Source organism: Vigna angularis, chromosome 8, assembly GCF_016808095.1.
Source record: "Vigna angularis cultivar LongXiaoDou No.4 chromosome 8, ASM1680809v1, whole genome shotgun sequence".
NCBI lineage: Eukaryota > Viridiplantae > Streptophyta > Magnoliopsida > Fabales > Fabaceae > Vigna > Vigna angularis.
Genome location: NC_068977.1, coordinates 8,845,766 through 8,870,368, shown reverse-complemented (window position 1 = coordinate 8,870,368; position 24,603 = coordinate 8,845,766). Strand labels below are relative to the sequence as shown.

Genomic DNA, 24,603 nt, shown 5'->3' with positions numbered 1-24,603 from the left:
ATAATGTTCTAATACTTATCAAACAAAATATATTCACTCATAATTTAATTAGTGTTTATTAGATATAATGTTTTCATATTTTAAGCTTTACATTATTTAACCGCTGAATCAAAAGTAATTGTTCTAACAATGATCATCCAAAACAATCTGTTTTATGATGAATTGTTTCAAATTATCAATAAATCTTATACTATGGAGAGAATGTAAACAAGTTACATAATTTAGCTACCAAAATCCAATTCAAGTAATGAAATACTCATCCTCGACTTTAATAATGTCAATGATAATGTGTGAGAAAGAAAAGTCAAACTCTTCACCAATGCGAATAACTATAGAGCAACATTTCATTATCTTTTTCAAATTAAATATTTATACAAGCCTAATAAATGACTCATGACAATATTTACATCTCCCACTACGTCATACAAAGCTTTCAATTTCAATTATGTTTTTAATTCCTTTTGTCTACTTTAACTTTCTAGAGGATGAATTTCAATTGCTATTACGTAAATATTTAGATAATTTTACATTTATGTGTTTTTGTCATTAAATATTATTTTATAGTTTTTAAAAATAAGTTTGTTCAAATACTATTAATTAAATTTATTATTTACGAATTTCCTAATTTTTTTTTAAATATTTTAAAATTCTCTACATTTAACTTTTTTTTATAAAATATTATTTCTTAAATTTGTTTTCCATAAATAATTTTTGAAATCTTTTAGTTTTCTTTATCATACATAATTTTAATTGTAATACACTTTTAAATTTTTTTTAATAGTTCATTTCTACTTAAAACTAAATTTTACATTTATTAACAATAACAAATTTTTAAATTAATAATAGTAGTTAACTACAAACTCTTTCAATTGATACTAATTGAATTATAAAATAATTATTTGTAATATAAAAATAATAAAACTATTAATTCCTTTTAATAATTTAAGTTATTAAATTTTAATTAATATTAATATTTTATATTAAAATTAATTTCATATTTATATTAATTATCAATATTAATTTTATTATTTATACTAATAAAAACATATACAGCTACTCATACGTCTATATATATATATATATATATATATATATATATATATATATATATATATATATATATATATATATATATATATATATATATATATATATATATATATATTAATTTTATTAAATTTTAATAATCATTTATTATAATCTTTAATATTTTAGATATTTTAATTAATTATATATTAACATAATTTTTAAATATTTTTAAATTTTTATTATTACTTTTATTTTTGTTTTAATATTACTCATAAATATAAAAAATCAATTATTAAAATTAATTATGATATTTTAAAACTTTATAGGTTATTTTTTAAAATTATTGAAAATACACTTTAAATCTTATTTATAAACATGGTTTCTGTTAATTGTGTTAAATAGATTAATTAATAATAATTACTTTTAATAAAATAAATTAAAAATAATGTAAACATTATTTTGAATGTTAAAAAGGTATGGAAGAAAACCTGCAACGAAATTGTAGCCCGAGAATCTACAAGAGGAATTCTTTTTATTAGATTTATTAAAAAAAGCATAAAAGAAAGAGGCAAATATGACACAAAAAATTCATAATTTGGAATATCATCAAACCCTAACCTGAAGTTCTAGCAGCAGTTGGGATACGCTAATCAGACAAAGACAATGGCGAGGAAGCGAAAACAGCCACCTCGTCCCGCCAAATCGGCAGAGCGCGCTTTCAAACAGCAACAACAAGAACAGCCACAGTTGAATCTAGAATCAGAGTATAAAGAAGAGGAACAATACGAAGAAGAAGAAGAAAGCCAAGAAATTGAAGAAGAATTAGCACCAATCAATGAAACCTCGAAGCCCCCCTCCACTTCTTCCTCCTCTCCAAGCGACGACGAGGAGCCAATCCAGAACCTTCTAGAATCCCTCGGCAAGAATGAGATCGCCAAATTTCTCATCGAGGCCGCCTCCAAGCACCGCGACGTGGCGGACCGGATACGCCGCACCGCCGACGCCGACCCCGCGCACCGGAAGATCTTCGTGCACGGCCTCGGCTGGGACACCACCGCCGACACCCTCACTACCGCGTTCTCCCCCTACGGCGACATCGAGGACTGCAAGGCCGTCGTGGACAAGGCCACTGGCAAGTCCAAGGGCTACGGCTTCGTCCTCTTCAAGACCCGTCACGCTGCGCGCAATGCCCTCCGCGAGCCGCAGAAAAGGATCGGCAACCGCATTGCCGCATGCCAGCTGGCGTCCGTGGGCCCAGTCCAGTCGTCGCCGGCGACGATTTCGACGGCGCCGGGGGCTTCGGATTTCTTGCAGAGGAAGATCTACGTGAGCAATGTGAGTGGGGAATTGGACCCGCAGAGGCTTCTGTCGTTTTTTGCGCAGTTTGGGGAGATTGAGGAAGGACCTTTAGGACTTGATAAGGTAACTGGGAAACCGAAAGGGTTCTGTTTATTTGTTTATAAGGGTGTGGAGGGTGCAAAGCGGGCGTTGGAGGTGCCGCACAAGAAGTTTGAGGGGCATATTTTGCACTGCCAGAAGGCAATTGATGGTCAGAAGCAACAGCGAGTGGGGGTGGTGCCGGGTAGTTCTCAGAATGGCGGGTATGTTGGTATGGGGGCAGTGCCGATGCCGGGACACTTGATGGCTCCGGCGGGGCCAGCGGTAGGAGGAGGCGTTGCAGGGACGGCGGTGCAACCAGTTAATCCGGCAGTTGGGCAGGCACTAACGGCATTGCTGGCATCTCGGAGTGCCGGGTTGCAATTGAGTGGGTTCTTGGGTATTGGGTCACCGGGGACGAACACTGGCGGTTATGTTGGACAAGGGAGTGTGAATCCCGGGGCTGTTGCTGTTGGTGGGTATGGGAATCAAGTAGCGTTGCCAGGTTCATATGCAAGCCAGCAGCAGGTGGGGATAGGTGGATCTGGAAGAGTGCAGCAGCCTCATGGTGTGGGACAGTATGGTGGCGTTGTGCCTTACATGGGTCACTAGGTGTGCTTTCAGGTATTCTTTGATCATAAATTATCGCCATAATCATTATAGAACCGCACTCAGGTTTAACGAAATTTTTATATTCACTTGCCACCTCCCATTTCAACCCTATACATCCCCCCTCAAGTTTTGTAAATGATTATATAGCAAGCGGTCTGGTGTTCCTGTTGCTAATCTGTTGAATAGGTAATACTGTGTATTCCAACCATTAATACAATTCTCTCATTTCTTATGCATTTATAGATTGAGGGAGGTCAAAATGATGTCAATAAGAAGGAATTAGATTATTATTGTTATTTTATTGCTATACTATTATCATTCATGCTTGCTGAGGACCATTGTTTGAGTTGATACTTTTTCTTATAACTTATGGTGTGTTTAGAGTTTAAGTTTGAAGACTAGTCTGACTTTCTTTGTGTAGGTTTTCTGATTCTGTGCATTGTAAGGAAGGTCAAAAACATTTTAATTTATCCTATACCCTGTTTAAGATAAGATGTGCATGTTTAAAGGATTACAATGTTTGTTCTCCATGCATACTTGCTCTCACTGGATATAGAGAGGATAATATAATAATGTCAGACAACTAGGATTGAAAGTCTCATGTGTTTGAATCATTAGGGTTGAGGTGACACCGGCATAAAATACATCTTATCCTTCTCAAATTCTCAATTCCTTCTTTGATCCTTTCTCATCTTTTATCTCTCCATTGTTGAGTTATTGGGTTTGGTTTACTATTGCATAGAAAAGCATGATAATTTTAGGCACACAAACCAGACTTATGTTATAGTTGCATGAAGCACAATGGACCAAAGTGGGAGAATTTCTAGGAATGACCTAGTTCCTGTTGTGGTTGTACGGACCTAAGGCCAGTGGGGCAGCTGATGTACATGTGTCACACCTTTGCAAGAAAATCTCACTTCTTTTTAGTTGTGATGGACTTCCACCACCTCATTGAGCACGACAAATGGAGGTTTGAAATTGGAAAGTTAGATAAACATAATTTGTTAAATGAAAAAGAAGGAACTAAAGGGTCGCAACTAAATACACTTGATTTAATTATTCAATTGTTCAATTTACATTCGTTTGAAATGAGTTCCACAGTGTTGCTGACACATTGTATAGCTTATATTTGGCTAATCCATTTCATTTTTTGCAGTAGATGTTTCTCACACTCATCATAACATATGATTTTGTTTTGTAAGACTTGTAATGATCGTTTTCTACCTAAAATTTAGTATATTGAGCATTATCGCCTGTATGATGTATTTCAAGCTATTTTCATTGTGTTTATAAATCTTAAGATTCAGTATGATACAATTTATAATTCACTATTTAAAATTATCTTGAAATTCACAATTTAAAATTATCTTGAAATTCACAATTTGTCTTGCATTTACAGACTTTTTGGTCAACTGTCAAATCATTTTGTATCTTGATCTTTAACTTTTTTATCACTTCAATCAATTTTGCGAAAAAAAATTAATTTGTAGGGGTGACCTTTCATTTTTTTCCCACTTTGAAATTATTTTTCATGCTTTTTTATTCATTTTTGCAGATTCCACTTAAGCATCAATCTTTTATTACTCGCCTGGTGATTCTTCTGAAGTTTAGGGAGCTGATGCAAATGCAATTGGCGTCCTTATAATGAAATATTACTTCAAAGATCAGAATATTTTAATTACCAAATGAAGTTCTGTTTTCACCGCGTACTTATTTTTATATTTACTTCCATTATAAAATATTGTAGTATTTCACTTTTAGTTCAAAATTTCCTTGAAGAACTGTTTTAGTGTAATGAGTTTTACTTTATATCTGTATTATGAGAAATCCATGTTAAAGCCAAGTATGTTTTTGAAATTTATGTTTGTGTGAAGCATTGAGTTTCTACTTGGTATTCAATATTTTCTTTGTAGTGTTTTATATGGTTCTTCTATAGTGTATTTCTTTTTTTATCTATTTTTTATTTTTAATTTTCATGTATATTCTATTTTGGTTATTTTTTCACCCAGTATTATTGAAATGAAATTTGCGTAATGTGCTAACTATTTTGGTTAAGTATACCTTGAAAAAATTGCTTAGAAACCAACAAATAATTGACTTACTGACTTTCGTTAAAAAGTATGTTGCTTTGCTAATTTTGTTCAGTAATATTGTAGACTTTAGCAACTATTAGAATTCCTCATCTATGACTTTTCTGCCTTTTCCAATCCTTCTCCACGTGGAAAAGTGATGATAGAAATGCATCAGAATCGAGGGAAAGAGTGGATTTTTATTGATGAACACTAAATCCCTGTTGGGTTTAGAAGAGACACAAAACGAAATATTTCCCTGGATGTATGAGAGATTAGGTTTTCTGCACTGTAAGAATCTGATCCTTAAATGACAAGATAATTTCCCTCTTAATCTCCCCACTTTAGTCATAGGCAATATGCCAAATTTTTTACCATATCAGTTCACCCACTTGATATAGTTAACCTACGTCAAATGGGGGTATCTATACTCTCCTCCAAAGCCAAAAGTTTCAAATTGTCCTCAAGGCAATTTGTGGTTGCTGAAATGAAGTTCCATCTATGTTCAATCAATTGAAGCATGATATTCAAGCCAATTACACCAGTCAGCCAAAAAAATAGCTACCATTTCTTGCAATGCCCCATGGTTAGAATCTTGATTCTAACACAAATGTTGTAGTGTCTTTCCCTGTGGCTTCTCTATTGCTCTCCTTTTTGGGCTCATTTGGTTGTAAGGATATGATATGATAAGGATATCATATCCTGCTCTAGTTAGTTGTTGCAACAATAGCATATGATTTTCTTATCTTGTTGGTGCAATGTGTTAGAATAATTACATCTATATATCATCCTTAAGCCTAGGTAAGGTGTACTATGTTAGACAATCTATTAGCTATACAAATAGTTATACCTAGTTCTACACCTAGGTGTCTAGTACAATACCTTAGTCTTGAATAAGCTTTTCATTATAGATAGAAGATTAAGAGAGGGGTCTCTTTGCTGGCCACCACAGTTTTTGCTTGTGACCACTGCATATGGAGCGTCTCTAAGAGCATCAACCAACCCCGCCAGGCGAAAGCTAATTCTCATCCAGGCATTGCCATGCGCTCAACCTTAGTTTGCCTCTGCCAAGTGCGTGATGTTCACGCCCCGCCTTCCACTCGCTGGAACTTCGTCACATTGCTGTCGCTAGTCTTGCCAGACCTTGCTGTCTCTGTTTTGGCCTTCAAAGCTTCATTCCAACGTGGTTCAAAGTCACCCATGAGGAAGTCACCCTAGGGCTTTCATTTTTCCTTGCTGTTTTTGCGATTTCTTGCTGGTTCCTTGTTGTTTTCGTCTCCTTAGTGATAGGTTCCTTATTCCAAACAATAAGCACCTCCACTGGAGTAGATTCTTCTTCATAGCGTTCTTCACGAGGAGGGAGGTTGTGCCCATGATTGCTAATTCGAGTTTCGGAACTCTGCATAATGAATTTCCGAAATCTTCCTCTGCATTATCTATACTACTACAGTTGCAATTTAACTCCTTATTGGCCCATGTAACTGTGTGACTAACTGACTTGTGAGTCAGTTGGGTCTGTTATCTTCCTATTTCTTCTAGAATGCACTTTGGTAATAAGCTCCTTATTCCTACTATCAAGCAAACAAGAGGTTATTTGTTTGTGCTCTCTTCCGTACAGTTTTCCCATAGCCATGGTAATTTAAAATCACCTTTTGATAATATCAAAGTCATCTTGGGGTCTTTGCCAGCCACTGGAGAGAGTGTCTTCTTTGCTTAAATTTCCTGATTTTGCGTTTGATGCTGTTGGTGTGCTGGATTTAGTTGGTCTTGTACTCTTTTTTCGTTTCATACTCTCTTGTTCTCCCTAGACACCAGTTAGTTGCCTGTGCTGAAGCAAATTCTGGTTGTGTAAATGGATGTATAAGACCTTTGGCTGTCATTTTCTAATTGGGTCATATTTCTTGTCGAAGCAGTTTAGGATTAAAACTTTCTGAAGACAGGCTAGAAGAAGAGCATTGTACAGTGCTTTCATCATTGTTGATTAAATTTGACTTTTTCTTGTTCCCCATTCCTCCCTCCTCCCAAAAGGACCCCTTAGTCAACTGATTGTGAAACCACCTATATCTCTGTATATTGATAGATGTGGCAAACCTTCGTCATTTTAAAATTTGCTTCAGTTAGCTGTGAAATGTTCGCAGATGCATTATTGATTTATTGACTTTCTTTCTGAATGTGTTGCATTCTTCCAGAGCTTGCATGCATTTGCATGTTGTCTGTGGTACAAGTTTAAACATGTATGTTTTTTCGTACAAATTCTTTATCTAAAGTTGAAGGCAAAGGTGGTCAGTATTTGTGATAACGGACTGGGTTTATAATTGTCCTCAAATATAGAGGTACTGAAATGAATTAGAACGTCAAGTTGTAGTTTATGATGTATAATGTAATTATGTATTTACATATAGTAGTCTAAAAAAGTGAGTGCATCGGCAATGTTGTGCTTGACAGCCTATTTACTAGAGAATTTTTCTTTTTAAAATTGACTTAAAAATAGACGTGTTGCGTTGTATGGTAGAGGCATAGAAAATACACCATCCACGTAAGTACTGTTACTTTGATTCTCTGTCTGTGTGTAGAACTTGTGATTCCATTGCATTATAGATACCGATACGTTGAAGAGATTCTTACCAGTTGGATGTTGGAGTATTTCTTTCCTTTGATTGAACTCTTTTGTAGGTCATTTTTCTGTTGTGTTCATCTTTTGATGCCGCCATATTTTGTCAATTAGTTATATTTTTGATGTAGCTATGCTTGAGATGTCATTTAGAAAGCTGGTATTTAACAAAATTACCTACGCCCCTGTTGCTTTTGAATCTTATTTTTGTGTAAATTGCTTTGATCCTCCCTTTCTATTTTGTGCTTCATAAACTACACCCTCCATTCTTTTTATAGGCATGCAAGTTTGATATTTTCAATTGAATTTATATTAAATGTTTTTAGTATGTTAAGTATTCAAAATTTATATTTATATATTTTTCAATTAAGTCTGTAGTTTTTGTTAATTGGGTCCTATGGTTTTATCATGTCTATAAAAAAAATGTGAGATTTTATAATTAATATAAAATGATATTATGGTTAATATAAAATAATTAGTGATTTTTATTCTTGTTGAATAATAAGTGATTGTTATCATCATTTACATTAATGGTGGTGGTGATGAAGGTCCTCGATGTAGGTAATAATGTGAAATTTATGAGAAACATAATGACTTCGTTATTTAATATATTTTCAATAAAAATGATAAAAGTCATTTGTTACTTTATATCAATTTATATTAATGAAATTTTTTATATTTTTTTTAACATGCAGAAACAAATAAAATGATGAAACGAAGATTAAATGAAAGGAACTTAATTGGAAATATAAAAATGTTAAGTATTTAGTAGGAAAAGAAATAGAGATTCAATTGGAAATATTTAAGTGTATCGAGACTAAAAGATAGTTATGAATTTTTTTATTTTTATATATTTGTATTCTTGAGTCTAGTTTTATATGATTAGTTTAGCCGTTTGTCAATTTTCATTTTGTATGTTTCATGTCAAATTATTCAAGATACCCTCATTAAATAAATAATAGCTTAAACCTTTCCAAATATATTATTTAGCATGAAAGAAAAACTCAAGGAAAGTGGTAATGGTATCATATGAAAAAAATCCAATATCAAGCATACCGCCAACAGGTTCGTGTCGACATTTTGATTTTCTTTAAAATATTGCAAACTCCTCAAATAAACAGTTTAGTTCGGTTTTATGTATTTTTTAAAACTAATAAATCCAGTTTTCTGTAGATTTTTGAAATAGAAGGTCTGAACTAGAAGTTGAGTACTTCACTCAATAGAAGCATATTGTACCCAATAAGTTAATTAATAATAATATTCTGGAATAATTTCAACAGAGTTAGGTTAGTTGGGGTTGTGTAAATTTCAGAGGAGAGTTTTTGTGGAAGAGAAAAATAGGAAAGTTTAGTGCAGAGGTTATTTAATATTATTTTCTTGTTGAATGGGGATGGAGCCATTTTTACTTCTGTGATGTTGTAATTTGCATATACCCCAGCTTAGTTTCTCTATTCTTTTTGAATGATCTTAGCAACTTTTTGAATGATCTTTGCAAAATAAGATTGGAACAGAATTTTTTGAAGGGTATTTCTTACTGCATCCTTTCATTAAAATTATAATAAAAATATTTGTGCCTTATATTTTTTAATATTTTTTAAATTAAATGTTTCGAAAGATATTTCTATACTTAGAAAATACTTTTTGGAATATTCAATCTAAAAAGTATAAAAAAGGCATTCTGAATTAAGTGTTGTGAAAGACATTTTCAGATTCAGAAGTGTTTTTTTGAACAATTAATTTAAATTTGTTTTATATTCTTGATTGGGTGTTTTGAAAGGTATTTTCTGATTTAAAAATATTTTTTAAAATACTGGAAAAATATTTTTATATTTTAGATCGAGTATTGCGAAAAGTATTTTCTAAATCTGGAATTATCCTCTAAAATATCTAATCTGAAATGTATAAAAAAACATATATTCTGGAATGGTAAATTTGAATGGATGCACCTACTTCATTTACTTCCTATGCATTGTCCCTTGATTTGTCCTGTTGGTGGCCTTGTATTATTTATAGGTTGGCTTGCCATTCTACGTTCACACAAGAAAGAAAGTTATCATCAAATTAGCTTGGAAGGAATAGTTTGCCAGTGAAGAAAAATTCTATGAATATGATTTGTCACTGTTTATACTTAAATTATCATCAAGAAATTAGGGGAAAGGTAAAGTATAAAGTTAATATATATAGTTTTATACCCATAACTTGTGCATTGTGTTTTATACCCATCTTCTTTCATTTCAGACAGGGGTATATGCGCACCATGGAAGAAGGGCCAATGTTGAAGATGGAGGAAGGTGCAGCAGTATATGTGCAACATGGAGCAAGGGGAAGAAAAATGGGAAGGATAAGGTTTTTTTTAAAATATAAATTTAATGGGGTCTTGGAATTTTGTCAATCCAACTTATTATTTTTGGATTCACTTCCTTTATGATTTTTTTATGATTTTGTAATAATAGTTAGTTCTCGGCTCAGTCATTACTATGCTATGCTGCATATTGGAGTAATAAAATATTAGTGATAAATTTAAAAAAAAAATTGAAGATGGCATAGAATTAACTGCAGGTTTGAAAAGTGAAGTCCTTGACAATATTCACAAAGTCCTTCATAAGAATGATATTCTTGAATCTTTTGATGAAATTTTATGTGTGTTGAATGCAATATATATGCACATAGTTATTTTCATTCCATCTACTCCTTAGTCTTTTGAATGTTGCACTCATGGGTTGTAATTGTGATGATTCAAAATTAAGCACAAATTGTCTTAAGGTGTTACTTACCTCCTGAGACTCTTAAGTTCTTGTTTACTTGAATGGATTTGAGGAAGAGTGATTCAATAAATTTGAGAGGATTTGAAGGTAATTTTTTTGTTGTTTATTTGAGTGGATTTTGGAGGTAAGTGAGAGTGAATTTGGAAGTAAAGTTTGTGAGAATTAGTGTAAAATTTGATTGATGTGACAAATTAAAAAATTTTACTTCCAAATCTACTTTCACCTCCAAAATCCACTCAAATAAACACCAGAAAATTTACCTTCAAATCCTCTCAAATTCATTCAATCATCTTCAGTTATGACAATCATATGATGTTATTCTTCCTATCTTGTGCAATAGCTGCAAGAAAGGTGTCCATATATTTTCCATTTAGCAATGTTCCATCGACTAAGACTAATGGTTTGCAAAACAAAAAGCCATCAATGCATGCTTTGAAGGCCAAGAAATGTTCTTTTAAGTGTACCTTGTTGTTGTGAAGGACTTGGTTGTCATCAATTATTGTTATGTTGAGTTTGTTTTGGAAACTAGGAAGAAATGTTGTTATGGCATGTATTAGGATAGATAATTTGTTGAAATATTTTTCTCAATTGTTGTTGACATTTTTTATTGCATGTTGCTTTACTAACCAAGCCTTTTTGTACACTATAGTGTATCCTATTGAGAATTTAATGATAGCAATGATTGTGTCAATTGGTATAGAAGGGCCAGCTTCAATGATTTTACCAATGTGTTAGGAAATTATGAAAGACATGGCCTATTGTGGCTTTTTGAAATAAATTGTGTTGCACATCTGTGAGCCCCTTCGTGTGAGTCTTTTTTATTTTTTTTATTTCCCATAATCGATTTCTGGTTTGAGGATTACCTGATACTTCCATGTGTGTTGTTGGTGATCACATTGGACCCTTAATTTGGTTTGAAGGATTACCTTAAGTTTGATTGGATTGTTATGTTAGAAGACTAGAAATTCTATTGTTATTACTATTATGTATAAGGTGTTTGATTATTATTCAATTAATCAATAAATTTATATCATGTTATTATGATTATTTTACCGATAGCTTATCCATACATGTTTGTGTTTGTGAATGATATGTGGACGATGATAGTATAATGTAATGAGAGTTATTTTATTTCCTTCGTTATTTTCATTGGACAAATGTTTTGAAACTATTATGTTTTATGCACGTTTAAATGTTGAAGTTTTGAAAATACGTTTTCGCGTTATGTTAAATTTTGAAATATTTACTGATTTTTGAATAACTCGTGACTCCTTGGAAATTGGGGTGTTACAATGTTCACCTACAATAGTTTATTTTGGAGGACCTCTCAAAAGGGCAAGCATCATGAAAAGTCCATGCGAATACAATCTTACATTTTGTTAACAACAAAAGAGTTACTAAAATAAACTTCTATCATCTAGTAAGCTTGTACATGATATATTTGAAATAAAATATGATAATGATGTTGCACAAATAATTAATTATTAAAAAAAAATTCAACATCTAAATCGATCTATCTTACATCTACAGACTTGACAATGTATTGAATAATTCATGCAAAGAACACAAATATGTCCATCAACCTTTGCCAAAGAATATGATAACTTCAAAACTTGAAGTTATATTGACAAAAGAAGAAAGTGTAAAAGATATACCAACTATTGTAATTTATATGTATAATTTTGTTATGTTAATTTCATTTTTATTATGTCAAGTATATTTCTTTTCCAAGAATTGTTAATCATTCCCATTTATTATTTTTTCAATTAGTCTAAAAGTATTTGTTAGGATATTTATCCTATTTTATCATCATTATAGTGTGTCAAGGGTTGCTCTATTTATCAGGATTATATTGTGTCTAGGATTACCCTATTTATCATGATTATATTGTGTTGAGGGTTACCCTATTTTTCATGTACTTATAGAATAATTATTTTATAAATGTTAAGTGTATTTAATTTCTTTAAATCTTTTTTTTTCTCTTTACATTATGTTTTATATTCTATTATTATATACATACCTACAACCACTAAAACAATTTAGTTACATAATCAAATACAAATAATTTCATTCTTCACATCAAAATATTAAACTCAATAACAATAAAGGTTTAAAAATTACGTCTTTACATTAAATAATTAAATAAATTGTGAAAATTCAACTTCATTTCAAATATCTTAAATAATCTCATTCTTTATTTTTTATTTTACTACAAACTATTCATAATTTATTTTAATAAACAAGACTTTTCATTATGGATTTTTTTTCTTTATTTTTTAACTTTAATTTAATAACCTATAAATTCAATTTACTTTTCCTAATTTTATATACAATTATTAAGCTATAAATTCAATTTAATTTCCCTAGTTTCAACATCAATATAATTATTAACTTTAATTATGTAACTATATACTTATGATTTTTTTAATTTATTTAAAATATTAGTACGTTAATTTTATTTTATTTTACATTTTTATATATTTTTTATTTTTCTCGTTCAGCTTCTATTTTTATTAAATTCACATAGCAAAACAAAATTATATATCCAATTAAATGAAATTTTTATTATGACTTTTATATATAATCTTAACTTTGATGGAAAATATATACTATATATATATATTACATGCTGATAATAAATTAGCGTAATGTCTTAGAAAAAAGAGTATATCACTTCCTTTATATAAGAAAAAAAAGTCACCCTCGCAAATAAAAATCTGATAATAGAATTCGGTGATGATATACTAAATTATATGAAAATGGTAACTGTATTTTTCAAATTTCATACATCATCCATCACAAACAGTATTACAAACTCACAATTATGCAAAAAAAAAAAATTTTAAGTATCACAAAGAATACATGGAAACCTTGAAGACGGGGCGGCTGTTGGCGCCTAGGTGTGGCAGGTGGTTGTTTCTTCGTTGGCTTGAGCGGCTGTTTGCTGTGGCAGTTGGCGGAGGAGAACAGCGGGTGTTTCTTTCAAGATAATTAATGACGATTTACATCTTAGCAATTCTATATGGGCTTTTTCGTATTTTCGTTGTTGAATAAAAGACTTACACCTCTCCAAGTGTTGCAGTGCTACATCGTTATGTGACTGCTCAAGAATATCCAGCTTGAAATCTTGAATTGTTGAATGAGGGTCTTCTTGAAAGTCTAATGTCTTATAGTGAATGTAGAGGGAAAATATATATAATTAAATTAATGGCTGGGTCTGTTGGCAAAACAAAGCACAAACTAGGTTCAGAATTCTAACACTAATTTTGACATGTGAAAAAAAAGTGTGTTATGTAGGTAAATATAAGCTATAGTATATTACCTGGGTAAACAAACATAGCAAATAGTGTACTTATTTTTATATATTTTTTAAATCTGGTAATTTTGATAATTTTAAAAAAAAAATTACACCAAAAAGGTGTTTTTAGTTTTGGATTAACAACTAAATTTTTTACCTTAGTATTGTGATCAAAGTATTACAAATATTATATATCCAATAAAACCTATTAAATGAAATTTTTATTATGACTTTTATATATAATCTTAACTTGGATGGAAAATATATACTATATATATTACATGCTGATAATAAATTAGCGTAATCTCTTAAACTTTAGGGCTTTTGAAGTTTATTTTTGTATCTACTTTTTGGTTATTTTCTTTGAACTCTTTAATATAAGATATTTGTTATTTGAAAAAAAAACTTAATATGTTTACATTATATTTATAATTTAAAATGAAATATTTAGTTTATATGTTAACACTATATTTTTTTTATAGAAACAATTATATAGTAAAATAAAATGAAGCACATATAAAAATTAATTTTATAGATGTCATTATTAAAATGATAAATTTAACATCCCTTCAACTCAGGATTTCTATGTTTATAAAATGTATTTAACACATTTTATCGAGTAGTCTCTCTCCTTTTCTGTATAGTTTATTCTTTTATTACGTTTAAAATCAAACTTTATATCTTAATAGTTTTTTTTTTAACGAGGTCCATATTTACAAATAAGCATTTATTAATTTGCGAATATAAGGTACATATTACTATTTTAAATATGATATACAATAAAACTATATTTCTACAGTAAATATTAAAATATATTGTAATTATAATATCAACATATTGATTATAAATTATAATAAAATAAAAATATATCTATCCCCAATGCCCAAATTATTTATAATTAGGGTTTACAAATTATTCAGCGAGGATAGAAAAGAAAACCCTCTTCTCTTAAACCTCTCACTTCCGGCGATAGCAAAAGAGATTCTCTGTGAGAGGCAGCAGAATAAGCTGCTACTCCGTGAACTTCCCTTATCCAATTTTTGTTCTTCTTTCAGTAATTGCAGCGAAGAATGGCGAAGAGGAAGGAGCGGATTCAGAACCCGGAACCGTTTGATCCGTATGGCGCCGACCATGCAAAGACGAAGAAGCGTTCGAAAGCGCCGAAGCAGTACCAGCAGGAAGAGAAACTCATCGCTTCCAAACTCAGCTCGAAGATCATGAAGGAGGCTCTGCTGCAGCAAAAGGAGGAAGATGAGGGGGCGAATGACAACACTGCCACTTTCTTCGAAGAGATTCCCAAGGCGGAGGAAGCAGACGGAGACGATATTGATGAATTTGCCGGCTTTTCTGAAACGCAGAGCCAATTCGCTGGATATGAAGTGAGTTGACTCTCTCACCCTTACTCTCTCCTTCATTTCATGACTTTTTGTTTCATTGAACTGCCAAAAATTATGAACGCTCTTTCCCTTTTTTTAACCCTTGGTTAACCATTGGCTTTGCCAAATGACTTTCACTTTATATTTTTCAGGCACTATAGGTTCTGTCCTGAATAAGAATTTTCAGAACCATAGCTAACACTATACTTATTTGAGTCATATTGGAACAAACTTTTCCTTATGGACATCCCATAGAGAAAACCATGAAACAAAAATGGAATTTACTTCACCATTTAATTCTATTTGTCTATGAATTACTTTAAAGAAGCTCTGTCATATAACTTGTTCGCACAATTTTAATTTGTGTAGAAGTCAATTTTATTGTTTTCTTCATATTTTTTTTCTAGAAGAGAAAGTTCTTACTAAAGAACACTTCGAAACAATGCTTTCAAATAGTAAGATAAAAGAGTATGTATACAAGTAAATGTTACATAGGACTTGAGTTGATTTTAACTTATTAAATAAGCTCATTTTTTGTCTTTTTATTTTCTTCATCTATCGGTGCATTGTAGATTATGAAAGAATTTTCAAGTAGGGTAATATGGGGTTTATTTTTTTGGTTCTTCATAGATGTGAACTCGGTATCTTTAGAGTCTGTTTGTAAATCTGATATTTATAGAAGAAAAGAAATAAGGTGACAATTTGTAACTGTGTAATTGAAGAGGAGGTTCAGAAATGTTTGGCTGGACTAAATGTATGAAATTTTTGTTTTCTATTAGTGAACAGTTTTGGATGGAGTGAATTTTTTTCATTTCAATTATTTTCCCTCATTATTGTGATGTGGGTGATTTTTGTTAATATGTGATCATTTTTTGAAATTCAGGAGGAAATTAATGAGGAGGATGAGAAACTAATGGAAGCATTTTTATCAAAAGATGCTGGTCAGCAGAAAACACTGGCAGACCTCATTGTCCAAAGAATAAAAGAAAAGGATTCTTCTGTTGCTTCAGGCAATACTTGACTGCATTTTATTTTGCTCATGCTTTCTTTCATTTTGGTTTTGGTGTTGAGTGCTTTTAGCATGTTTTCTCTGTCTGCTTGGAGGTATTATTCTCACTCTTGAACTTGTAATGTTTTTGTCTGCAGAAATCCGACCTGTCCCAAAATTGGATAAATCCATAATTGACATATACAAGGGGTATGTATAGCTTCCTATTCAGTTCTATTATCAATATGTAAATTGGATTAATAATTTCTTTTCTGTCAGGTTATTTAGCTGGTTAAATGTAGTTTCTATCTCTTGTCCTCAACTTAACTGCTGTTTGCCTTCTTCCCTATTGGTAGGGTTGGGACCCATCTCAGCAAATATACAATAGGAAAAATACCCAAGGCATTTAAACACATCCCCTCTATGCAACTTTGGGAGGAGGTCCTGTATATAACTGAACCTGAGAATTGGTCTCCAAATGCTCTTTACCAAGCCACCAGGATTTTTGCTTCTAATTTTGGTGCAAAGAAGGCAGAACGCTTCTACAAGCTTGTGTTGCTTCCAAGAGTGAGAGAAGATATACGGAAGAATAAACGGTTGCATTTTGCCTTATACCAAACTCTGAAAAAGGCATTGTACAAACCTGCTGCATTCTTTAAGGGAATACTGTTTCCCCTATGTGAGGTATTTGCTAGTGTCTATGCTGGTTTTGATATTTCAAATTAATTATTGGTGGATATTTTCTCAAGTTGTATTTGTGGATTTCTGTTAATTCTTAAACTATTGTACATACTTGTTCATTTTCATCGAATTACATATTGCATATCCTTTGGTGGTGTGACCAGCATTTGAAGTTCTTTGTCATAATTACTGGAAGAAAGAGGGGGAAATTAACCATGAATTCTGTGTGGAAAATAGAAAATACAGAATAGCATGATTCTAGAGTGATGAATTAACTTGAGAAAGAGTTATGTTTATGGTGTATTGTGAATGATATATAAGTTCTATCATGTTAACTTGACAGATAGAAAGCGCCTCTTTGGTTGTGAGGAAAGCAGAATCTTTATATTATAGTTTGCACATATGTTGAGAATTTGCTCATTTCCATTTATGTGTTGTTGTTTTGACAAATTACCTACGAAGTTATATAAAAATTAGTGAAAGTATTAGCTCTGGTATTTTTAAGTAAATTCATTCACCTTCTCTCAAATTAAATGATTTCTTTTTATTTATTTATTTATGCTTTCTTTGGCGATTTTAATAATTTATTCATTGAAATGAAATCAAATCTTTTTAATTCCAGTTTACCCCAACCGTGTCAACATAAGTTTTGTAAGTTTTGTTGCAATGTTTGACAATTTTCTTCATGTACAGTCACGCACATGCACTCTCAGGGAAGCAGTCATTGTTGGAAGCATTATAGAAAAGGTTTCTATTCCTCCACTTCATTCAAGGTATGTTAACTATGTCTAATTGAAACTTGGGTTTATAACATATTATTCGAAGTTCACTGAGATCTGTACCATAGTGGTTGGGAGTCGCTTTCTTGGACAATAGTTTATGGGACATAGCCTTTAGTATTTTGGAGAGATGATGTAGGGATGGATTTCTCTTGCTGTGTAAAGATTTTAGCATTTCTCCTTGTTATTATTATTATCCAATAAAATAGCGTAGGTGTTTACTTGGTTTTCCAGGCCTTTCTCTCTTAAGCACTCCTAATATCACAGAAGGATTTTAAACACATCTCCTTGGTACCATTACCCGATAAAAACTATAGTGTTTTTGTTGACTGGTGGCACAATCTAGGATTTAAAACCATGGTTCATGTTAAAGATTTATGAGATTTAAAGAATTTTAGAGAAACTGGAAAATTGTGTTATTTATATTCTGAATCTCTAATCTAAGAAATCAGGATTTGTATTGCAAGCTGTTACAGTTATCTTACAACTGTTACAGCTGTAGCTAACTCTGCTGAGCTGGTAGTCTACCCTAGTGTATGAGGCATTTTGACATAATGAAACTAATACATGCTGTATGTATGCTATCTCATGTTGAAACTGAAAGTATGAGTTTGAATTATTTGAGTCATATGCAATGTCTGATGTATCCAAACACTTGGATGTGTATGCAGTGTTGCTCTATTGAAGCTTTCTGGAATGGAGTATTGCGGCACCACAAGGTATTTAATACTGCATTATTTTTTTTAATAAAGTATAATTATGAAAATACAGTTTATGAAATTTCTCATGAGTTGAGTTTATATTTTACAGCAATAGTGAACCATTAGTCATTTTGATGAAACTTCCTTTAATTTTTTTCCCTTCAATGTTTAATACACACTTACCGTATTTGCAGCTATTTCATAAAGCTTCTTCTGGAGAAAAAATATGCTTTGCCATATCGTGTTGTTGATGCAGTTGTTGCTCATTTTATGAGATTTTTGAATGAAACCAGGATAATGCCTGTCATATGGCACCAGTCACTTCTTGCTTTTGTGCAGAGGTCAGTGATTAACCTTTTACTTTTATTAAAGCTGCTCTAATATGGTTTTTAGAAAGTGGTTTTAGGGGTAACTGAATCATACAAAACTGATTTATAAGATGACATTTGCATTCATTTATATATTATAGATTGGTCATATTTCCGGTGAATGTGATATTTCCAACACACCTTCATATGTTAGGGACACAATAATTTGAGTGCAAGACTATATATTTGTGGGTGGTTCGATAGGGTGGAACACTATAGGTTCAACAAACTTTTTTAGGATAGATTTTGATATCATATTAGAAATTGAACTTAGGCTTAATTTAACCTTACAAAACTAGTTTTTAAAGTGAGGTTTGCATCTGTATATGTAGTATAATTAGATTATGTTTCTAGTCAACCTCCACAATAATCTTGATAGAGCAGTAACTAATAAAAACTCATCGTTGAAGTTGTATGTGTTGAATTAAGAAAGGATAGAAGAAAGAAAATGGATATGGAGAATAAGGATTTCTATAGAAGGGTCCTCTTCCTTAGCAGAGTACTCAATAGCATGCGATAGTACAGGTGCTGAGTAGGGCGACCACCAACAGTAATTGTGGGTCGTGTTGTAGCCAGTGATGCCTTTCGTGGCTAGACTGGTGTACAATCATGCCATTTTGGTGTGACTCCATGTAACCCAAGGGGCTGGAGAAGATGTCCCAAAATGGTGTTGTTTTGAATTTCAGATCTGTTTTTCACTAAAGTAGGGGAATTTGCTATATAACCTCTCAGCCCAGATTTGATTTTTCTTTAAGGATAAAACTGATAATAACCTCTCCCAGCCCATGTTACATATTATCCGATTCTTTTTCTTAGACAGGGAACCTTAAACTTAACTCAATCAAACAAAATTGATTTGTTAAATAAGGATTGCATTCACTTGTGTGTGTGTATATATTATAATTTGGTTATGTTTCTAGTCAACATGAGATCAACCCTTTTTTTTATTCACTTTTGCAAATACTTGGCCCACTCTAACTACAAAACCTGTCATCTTTCTCTCAACTTTGGGCAAACACTGCAATGGTGTTCCCAATGGTGGCTCTACATGTTTTTTGTTCAAATACTTAATACTTAATTTCTTACAAACACAAGAAATATCCGTTATCCTCCCTAAATCATCCAAGACAAACAAACTGTTAGAGCAGAGAAAGTGAATTCTGGTATAATTCCTATATCATCAATGAATAATACTTATAAGGTTTAATACGTTCGGAGGTCCCTATATTTGCGGGTTCGTTTCAATTGGGTCTTCCAATTTTAGAAGTGATCAATTGGGTCCCTAATTTGGTCAATTTGATTCAATAATAGCATTTTCGTTAAATGCAGTTAACAACGTTAACTTTTTTAAGCTGAGGCATCCAGGTGGCACCGTATTTTTAATTGTTAAATATATTAATAAATGAAAATATAATTAGAAATTATTAAACCTATTAAATTATGTTAAACAATTAATAATATATAATTAGAAATATCTCGTTGTGTGGAAACCACCTTCTCCACTTCCCCTTCCTCTTCCTCACCTTCTCCTCTCTTTGGGAAACTTTCTTCTCACCCTCCCACACCCAACTCCAATCTCGTTGTTGGAACTGACTGACGTTTCTGGTTTCTCTTTGTGCTCAAAGATTGTCAAAATCGTGTTCTCTCGTGCAGAGAAGGGTTTGAGTGGTCAACATTGCATGGAGTCTGAGAACACAAACCCCCTTTTTCTGTATGGTGAAAAACTGAAGCTTGATGAGCGGTTTTGTTGTTCTGTGTGGTGTAGGTATGGAGGCCGAAGAGAGGAACCAGAAAGGGTGCAAGGGCTCAAGGTTCCAGAGGTTTTCTTGCAGTGGGGGCACATGAAGCGGCTGAGATGTGTGAGGGTGGACTTCTCTGCAAAATTAGAACCACCCTTTTCATGAATGATGATACCCATAGCTGCAAAATTGGATTTCTCTGCAAAATTAGAACCACCCTTTTCTTTGTGTTCAGTTTCAATCGGCGTGGCCGGGGGTTGCTCATCCCAATTCTTTCTCGCACTCTTGGACCCAACCAGCGCATCGGAGACCTTCGAGATCCCGGCGACAATGGTGGCCATCTTTTTCTTTGCGGCGGAGTCCACCACCACCGGCGATACCTTGAGCCCGTTGGACAACCTCCTCCCAAGAGAAAGCGATGCCCGCCGCAGACTAGGTGACGACTACTGTTGGTGTTGTTTTGTTGGAATGTCTGACCGTGGTTTGAGAAAAATAAAAATAATATGATTAGAATGGAAAAGAAGAAGGTGAGGAAGGTTTGAAGTCAGAAGGGGATTTGGAAGAGGAAGAGTGAGGTTTCCACAATAGAGCTCGTGAAGCGTGGGGAGGTTTCCAAGCTCCGGAGGGATGTTTCCCATGAGCTCGTTGCTGGAGACGGCGAGGTACTGGAGGTGCTGCCAGGTGCCATATTCAGGAGGAATCTGGGTAGAGAAATTATTAAACATATTAAATTATGTTAAACAATTAATATTTAACAATTAATATATTTAACAATTAAAAATGTTAAAAATCTACCTATACGGTGCCACCTGGATGCCTCAGCTTAAAAAAGTTAATGTCGTTAACTGTATTTAACGAAAATGTTATTATTGAATCAAATTGACCAAATTAGGGATCCAATTGATCACTTCCAAAATTGGAGGACCCAATTGAAACGAACCTGTAAATATAGGGATCTCCGAACCTATTAAACCTACTTATAATTAGTGCGTAACATGAAATAAAGTAATGATTAATTTTACTGACCCCTTTTTAATTTTAAGTTGATTTTTTATGATATTTCAGGTATAAGAATGAGTTGCAAAAGGAAGATAAGGATGGATTAAGGGATCTACTGGAAAAGCAGAAGCATAAATTGGTGAGAGCATCAAATCTAATGGGTTGCTTTTCTTCTGTTTCAAATTGCTGGCTCCGATTGATTTTGTTTCCTCCTACTGCAGGTTACACCAGAAATCTATAGAGAGCTAGAACACAGCCGCAACCGAGGTGAAAAGGAGGAAGACCTTATGTCAATTTATATCCTTTACATTTTCCACCTTCTTACCCATACTTGTCTTTCTTAAGGTTGATGAATGATATGGTATCTATAGTAACTCACGTATGATCTAGGAGGGCTTCATGATGAAGTCTTAGTTGCATGTTAGCTTCAGTGTATTGACGTGGCTAGAAACAAGAAATTCAGATAATATAACTAATTAATACGAAGAAGCTTTAAATGCAATTTTGCTATAATAAATTCAGGTCCCCCTGCTGAGTGTTAATATCTTAAATTTTTGTGTCAACTATTCAGCCCTGTAAACATTCAAGGCATTTAATTCAGCAGAAATTCAGGAAGAAATATGCTGATACTGTAGTAATTGACACGACATGACAGCCGAAATACCTAACTGACAGAAGATCGTGTCTTTTTATTTATTTATTTAAATTTCTGAACTACACTAATTTATGAGCAAGAAATTGTTGATTGGTTACAGCAATTGGCATTCATCTTGTAGCATGTCTAATTCTAACTTGGAACTAGCTCAATTATGATTTTGATAAATATTGCTGTTGCATACTCTTTCCTTGACAACCAATACCCAGTCCAGTATTTGTGATAAACAAGACTATTGAAGAGGATAGATTTGACATTCCAGATGTACCAATGGAGGAGGATTAATTTATTGTGGTATGGTTCTGATCTTGCCATTAGATTTTATCTTTTTATTAGCAATACTTTTCATGCATTTCCTCTTACACTTTCATTTATTTATGGATTACTTTGTTACCTTGTAAAGTTGACTGCGATGGACTGTTGGGTGATTGTTGAATAAATCTAAATACCCAATTCAAATTGGTAGCATAGTTATCAAAGCTAGCTATGGTTCTGTAGCAATGTAGAGCCACCCTGAGCCTTCAGGTTTTCTCCGCTGAGTGTTTTCTGCTAGAAGCAATAGCAGTAAAAATTGGTTCCATGGGGGGACTATCAAGCCCTTTTCTGTCCCTAAGTGATAGTTATTCATCCAAAATTTTGGGGATTATTTCATAATTTCTCTCTTTTTTGTTTTGAAAGTATACAACTCTTTTGGGCATGCTAATTGATACCCTGTTCTCGTGTATATGTTGCAAACCATCAGCTGACCCTGAGTTACGACTTTCAATTATTAATGTCTTTTAAATTTATGTAATTTTTTTATTATAATGTGTGTGTATATTGTTAGAGATATGATTTTATTATGTTAAAGATATGGTTTGGTTGCATTAAATAAGGAATTATGGTATAATTTGATAGAGAAATATCTTATGTTTTATTTTCCATTATTAGATATTATTTTTATTTCTTATTGTTATATCTCTTCATTATAAATAAGAATAATCATGTGTGTTCCCCACAACACATAATTATGTTAGAAATCCAAGGAAGTTTGAGTTTTACATTGAGTAAAAATAAGAAAGTTAAATAATATATAAAGAGGAAGATTCACAAACCCATAGCTTTAAGGTTTTTGTGTTGAAGGTGATATGATAATATCTTGCATGGTTGGTCTCATAGTTGTGTTTCCCCAATCAGCTATGAATTCTGAACTGCTAATTCAACAGCAACAGAGAAAGATCTCCAGTCAATTGCAAGCTAAATGTCAACTTTGTCTTACACTTCCTATCGTATCTAAGCTTGGAATACAAAAGTTGTAACTTATAATTTTTTAATTTTGATATTTTGTAATAGGTGGCCATCACTTCAATATGTGCTGTGCTTGGCTTTGATGCGCTATCGTTTGTGTTTTGTAGCTTGTGGTATTGCATGTCTTTCGATCTTGATGTGCTAGCTTTTATATATTGCAGGGTTTTTCATAGCGCTTCACTTGAGTGAGAATTTTCAATAGACATGCCCTCATTAAGCTTCCCGAGGGTGCAGTTTTGGTGTCAGCAATCTTGTACTCTAATGCATGAGATTTATTTATTTGTTTTGGTGCCATTTTTGTTTACTGTGACTTTTCGACATGCAATCTCATTTATTCTTTTTCTGATGTAATCTTATCGAAAATACAATTAAACTTGCTAGAATGTTTTCTGGTGTTTCATATGTGGCATATAGGGTTTGTTTTGTTCCGAAAATGATCTTTTTTAGTAGTAATCATGTTATGTAAATTACAGGCAAACATATATTTACTTAAATGGTTTGTTTTAAAATTTGCAAAATCCAAAATTGATGACCTCAAGTAGTTAATTGATCTGAAATCGAACTATTTTAAGTTCTGTGCTAAACTATAATTTAGTTCAGTTTAAAAGAACAATTTAGTAGATTGTCTAAACTATCAGAGTAGTTTTCACGTTAGAAATTGTTTCACTTTTAAGACTACGTTTCATTATATTATTAATTTTCTTGCACTACAGGATTAAAATGATAATATTTGATAGAACAAAAGACTAGTTCCTAATACGATATAGAGAATGAGGGATAAATAATCGAAGTACTCTTATGTTCAAATTGGTGAACTGGACTATTGAAAATATATGCTTATGTGATGTAAGGTTTATATCAAATGCCACCCAGGACAAGAAGAAATAGAATATATGAAAATTTATCCTCATGTAAGATTAGAAGAGATATATACTATTTATTGTCTCCAGGGAAATAATGTTTTATCAAATGGATGAAAATAATAATTAAAAAGATGTATAAAATACGTTTTTAAGTAGTCTAATAAAAGAAGTTTACTTAGAATAGTCCTTCGAATTTGAAAATGTTACATTCTCAATCTAAATAAAGTCTTTTATGATTTCCTTTATCAGCAAAAGTTTATATATATATATATATATATATATATATATATATATATATATATATATATATATATATATATATATATATATATATGAAACACAAAATCTTTTGTTTTAACATATTAAGATATGCTTTGAATAGATCATTTTTAGTTCAGCAGTGAAA

The 24,603-nt window shown here is 32.2% G+C and overlaps 2 protein-coding genes across 10 annotated transcripts; both read left to right on the top strand.

Moving 5' to 3' along the window:
- The first annotated feature begins 1,597 nt into the window (after positions 1–1,597).
- Positions 1,598–10,181, top strand: LOC108345765 (UBP1-associated protein 2A). 6 transcript variants are annotated; one of them, XR_008245100.1, is made up of 3 exons: positions 1,598–3,018; positions 9,712–9,856; positions 9,937–10,181. XR_008245100.1 is itself a non-coding variant. In XM_052867732.1 (2 exons), the coding sequence occupies exon 1, from the start codon at positions 1,693–1,695 to the stop codon at positions 3,016–3,018; it is 1,326 nt and encodes a 441-aa protein (XP_052723692.1). In that variant the 5' UTR covers positions 1,598–1,692; the 3' UTR covers positions 9,937–10,181. The 6 variants fall into 6 exon arrangements, 4 of the variants coding, with proteins under 4 accessions (XP_052723692.1, XP_052723691.1, XP_017439994.1 ...); XR_008245099.1 differs by having other exon boundaries at positions 1,598–3,030; XM_052867732.1 differs by lacking the exon at positions 9,712–9,856.
- A 4,478-nt stretch (positions 10,182–14,659) lies between these two features.
- LOC108346129 (bystin) lies at positions 14,660–23,731 on the top strand. Of its 4 annotated transcripts, none has more exons than XM_017585120.2 (11): positions 14,660–15,140; positions 16,021–16,147; positions 16,284–16,335; positions 16,482–16,809; positions 17,500–17,579; positions 18,257–18,304; positions 18,481–18,627; positions 21,459–21,531; positions 21,614–21,689; positions 22,253–22,341; positions 23,496–23,731. In XM_017585120.2, the coding sequence occupies exons 1-10, from the start codon at positions 14,832–14,834 to the stop codon at positions 22,330–22,332; spliced, it is 1,320 nt and encodes a 439-aa protein (XP_017440609.1). In that variant the 5' UTR covers positions 14,660–14,831; the 3' UTR covers positions 22,333–22,341; positions 23,496–23,731. The 4 variants fall into 4 exon arrangements, with proteins under 4 accessions (XP_017440609.1, XP_017440612.1, XP_017440610.1 ...); XM_017585123.2 differs by having other exon boundaries at positions 23,380–23,731; XM_017585121.2 differs by lacking the exon at positions 23,496–23,731 and adding an exon at positions 23,224–23,361.
- Positions 23,732–24,603: the final 872 nt, after the last annotated feature.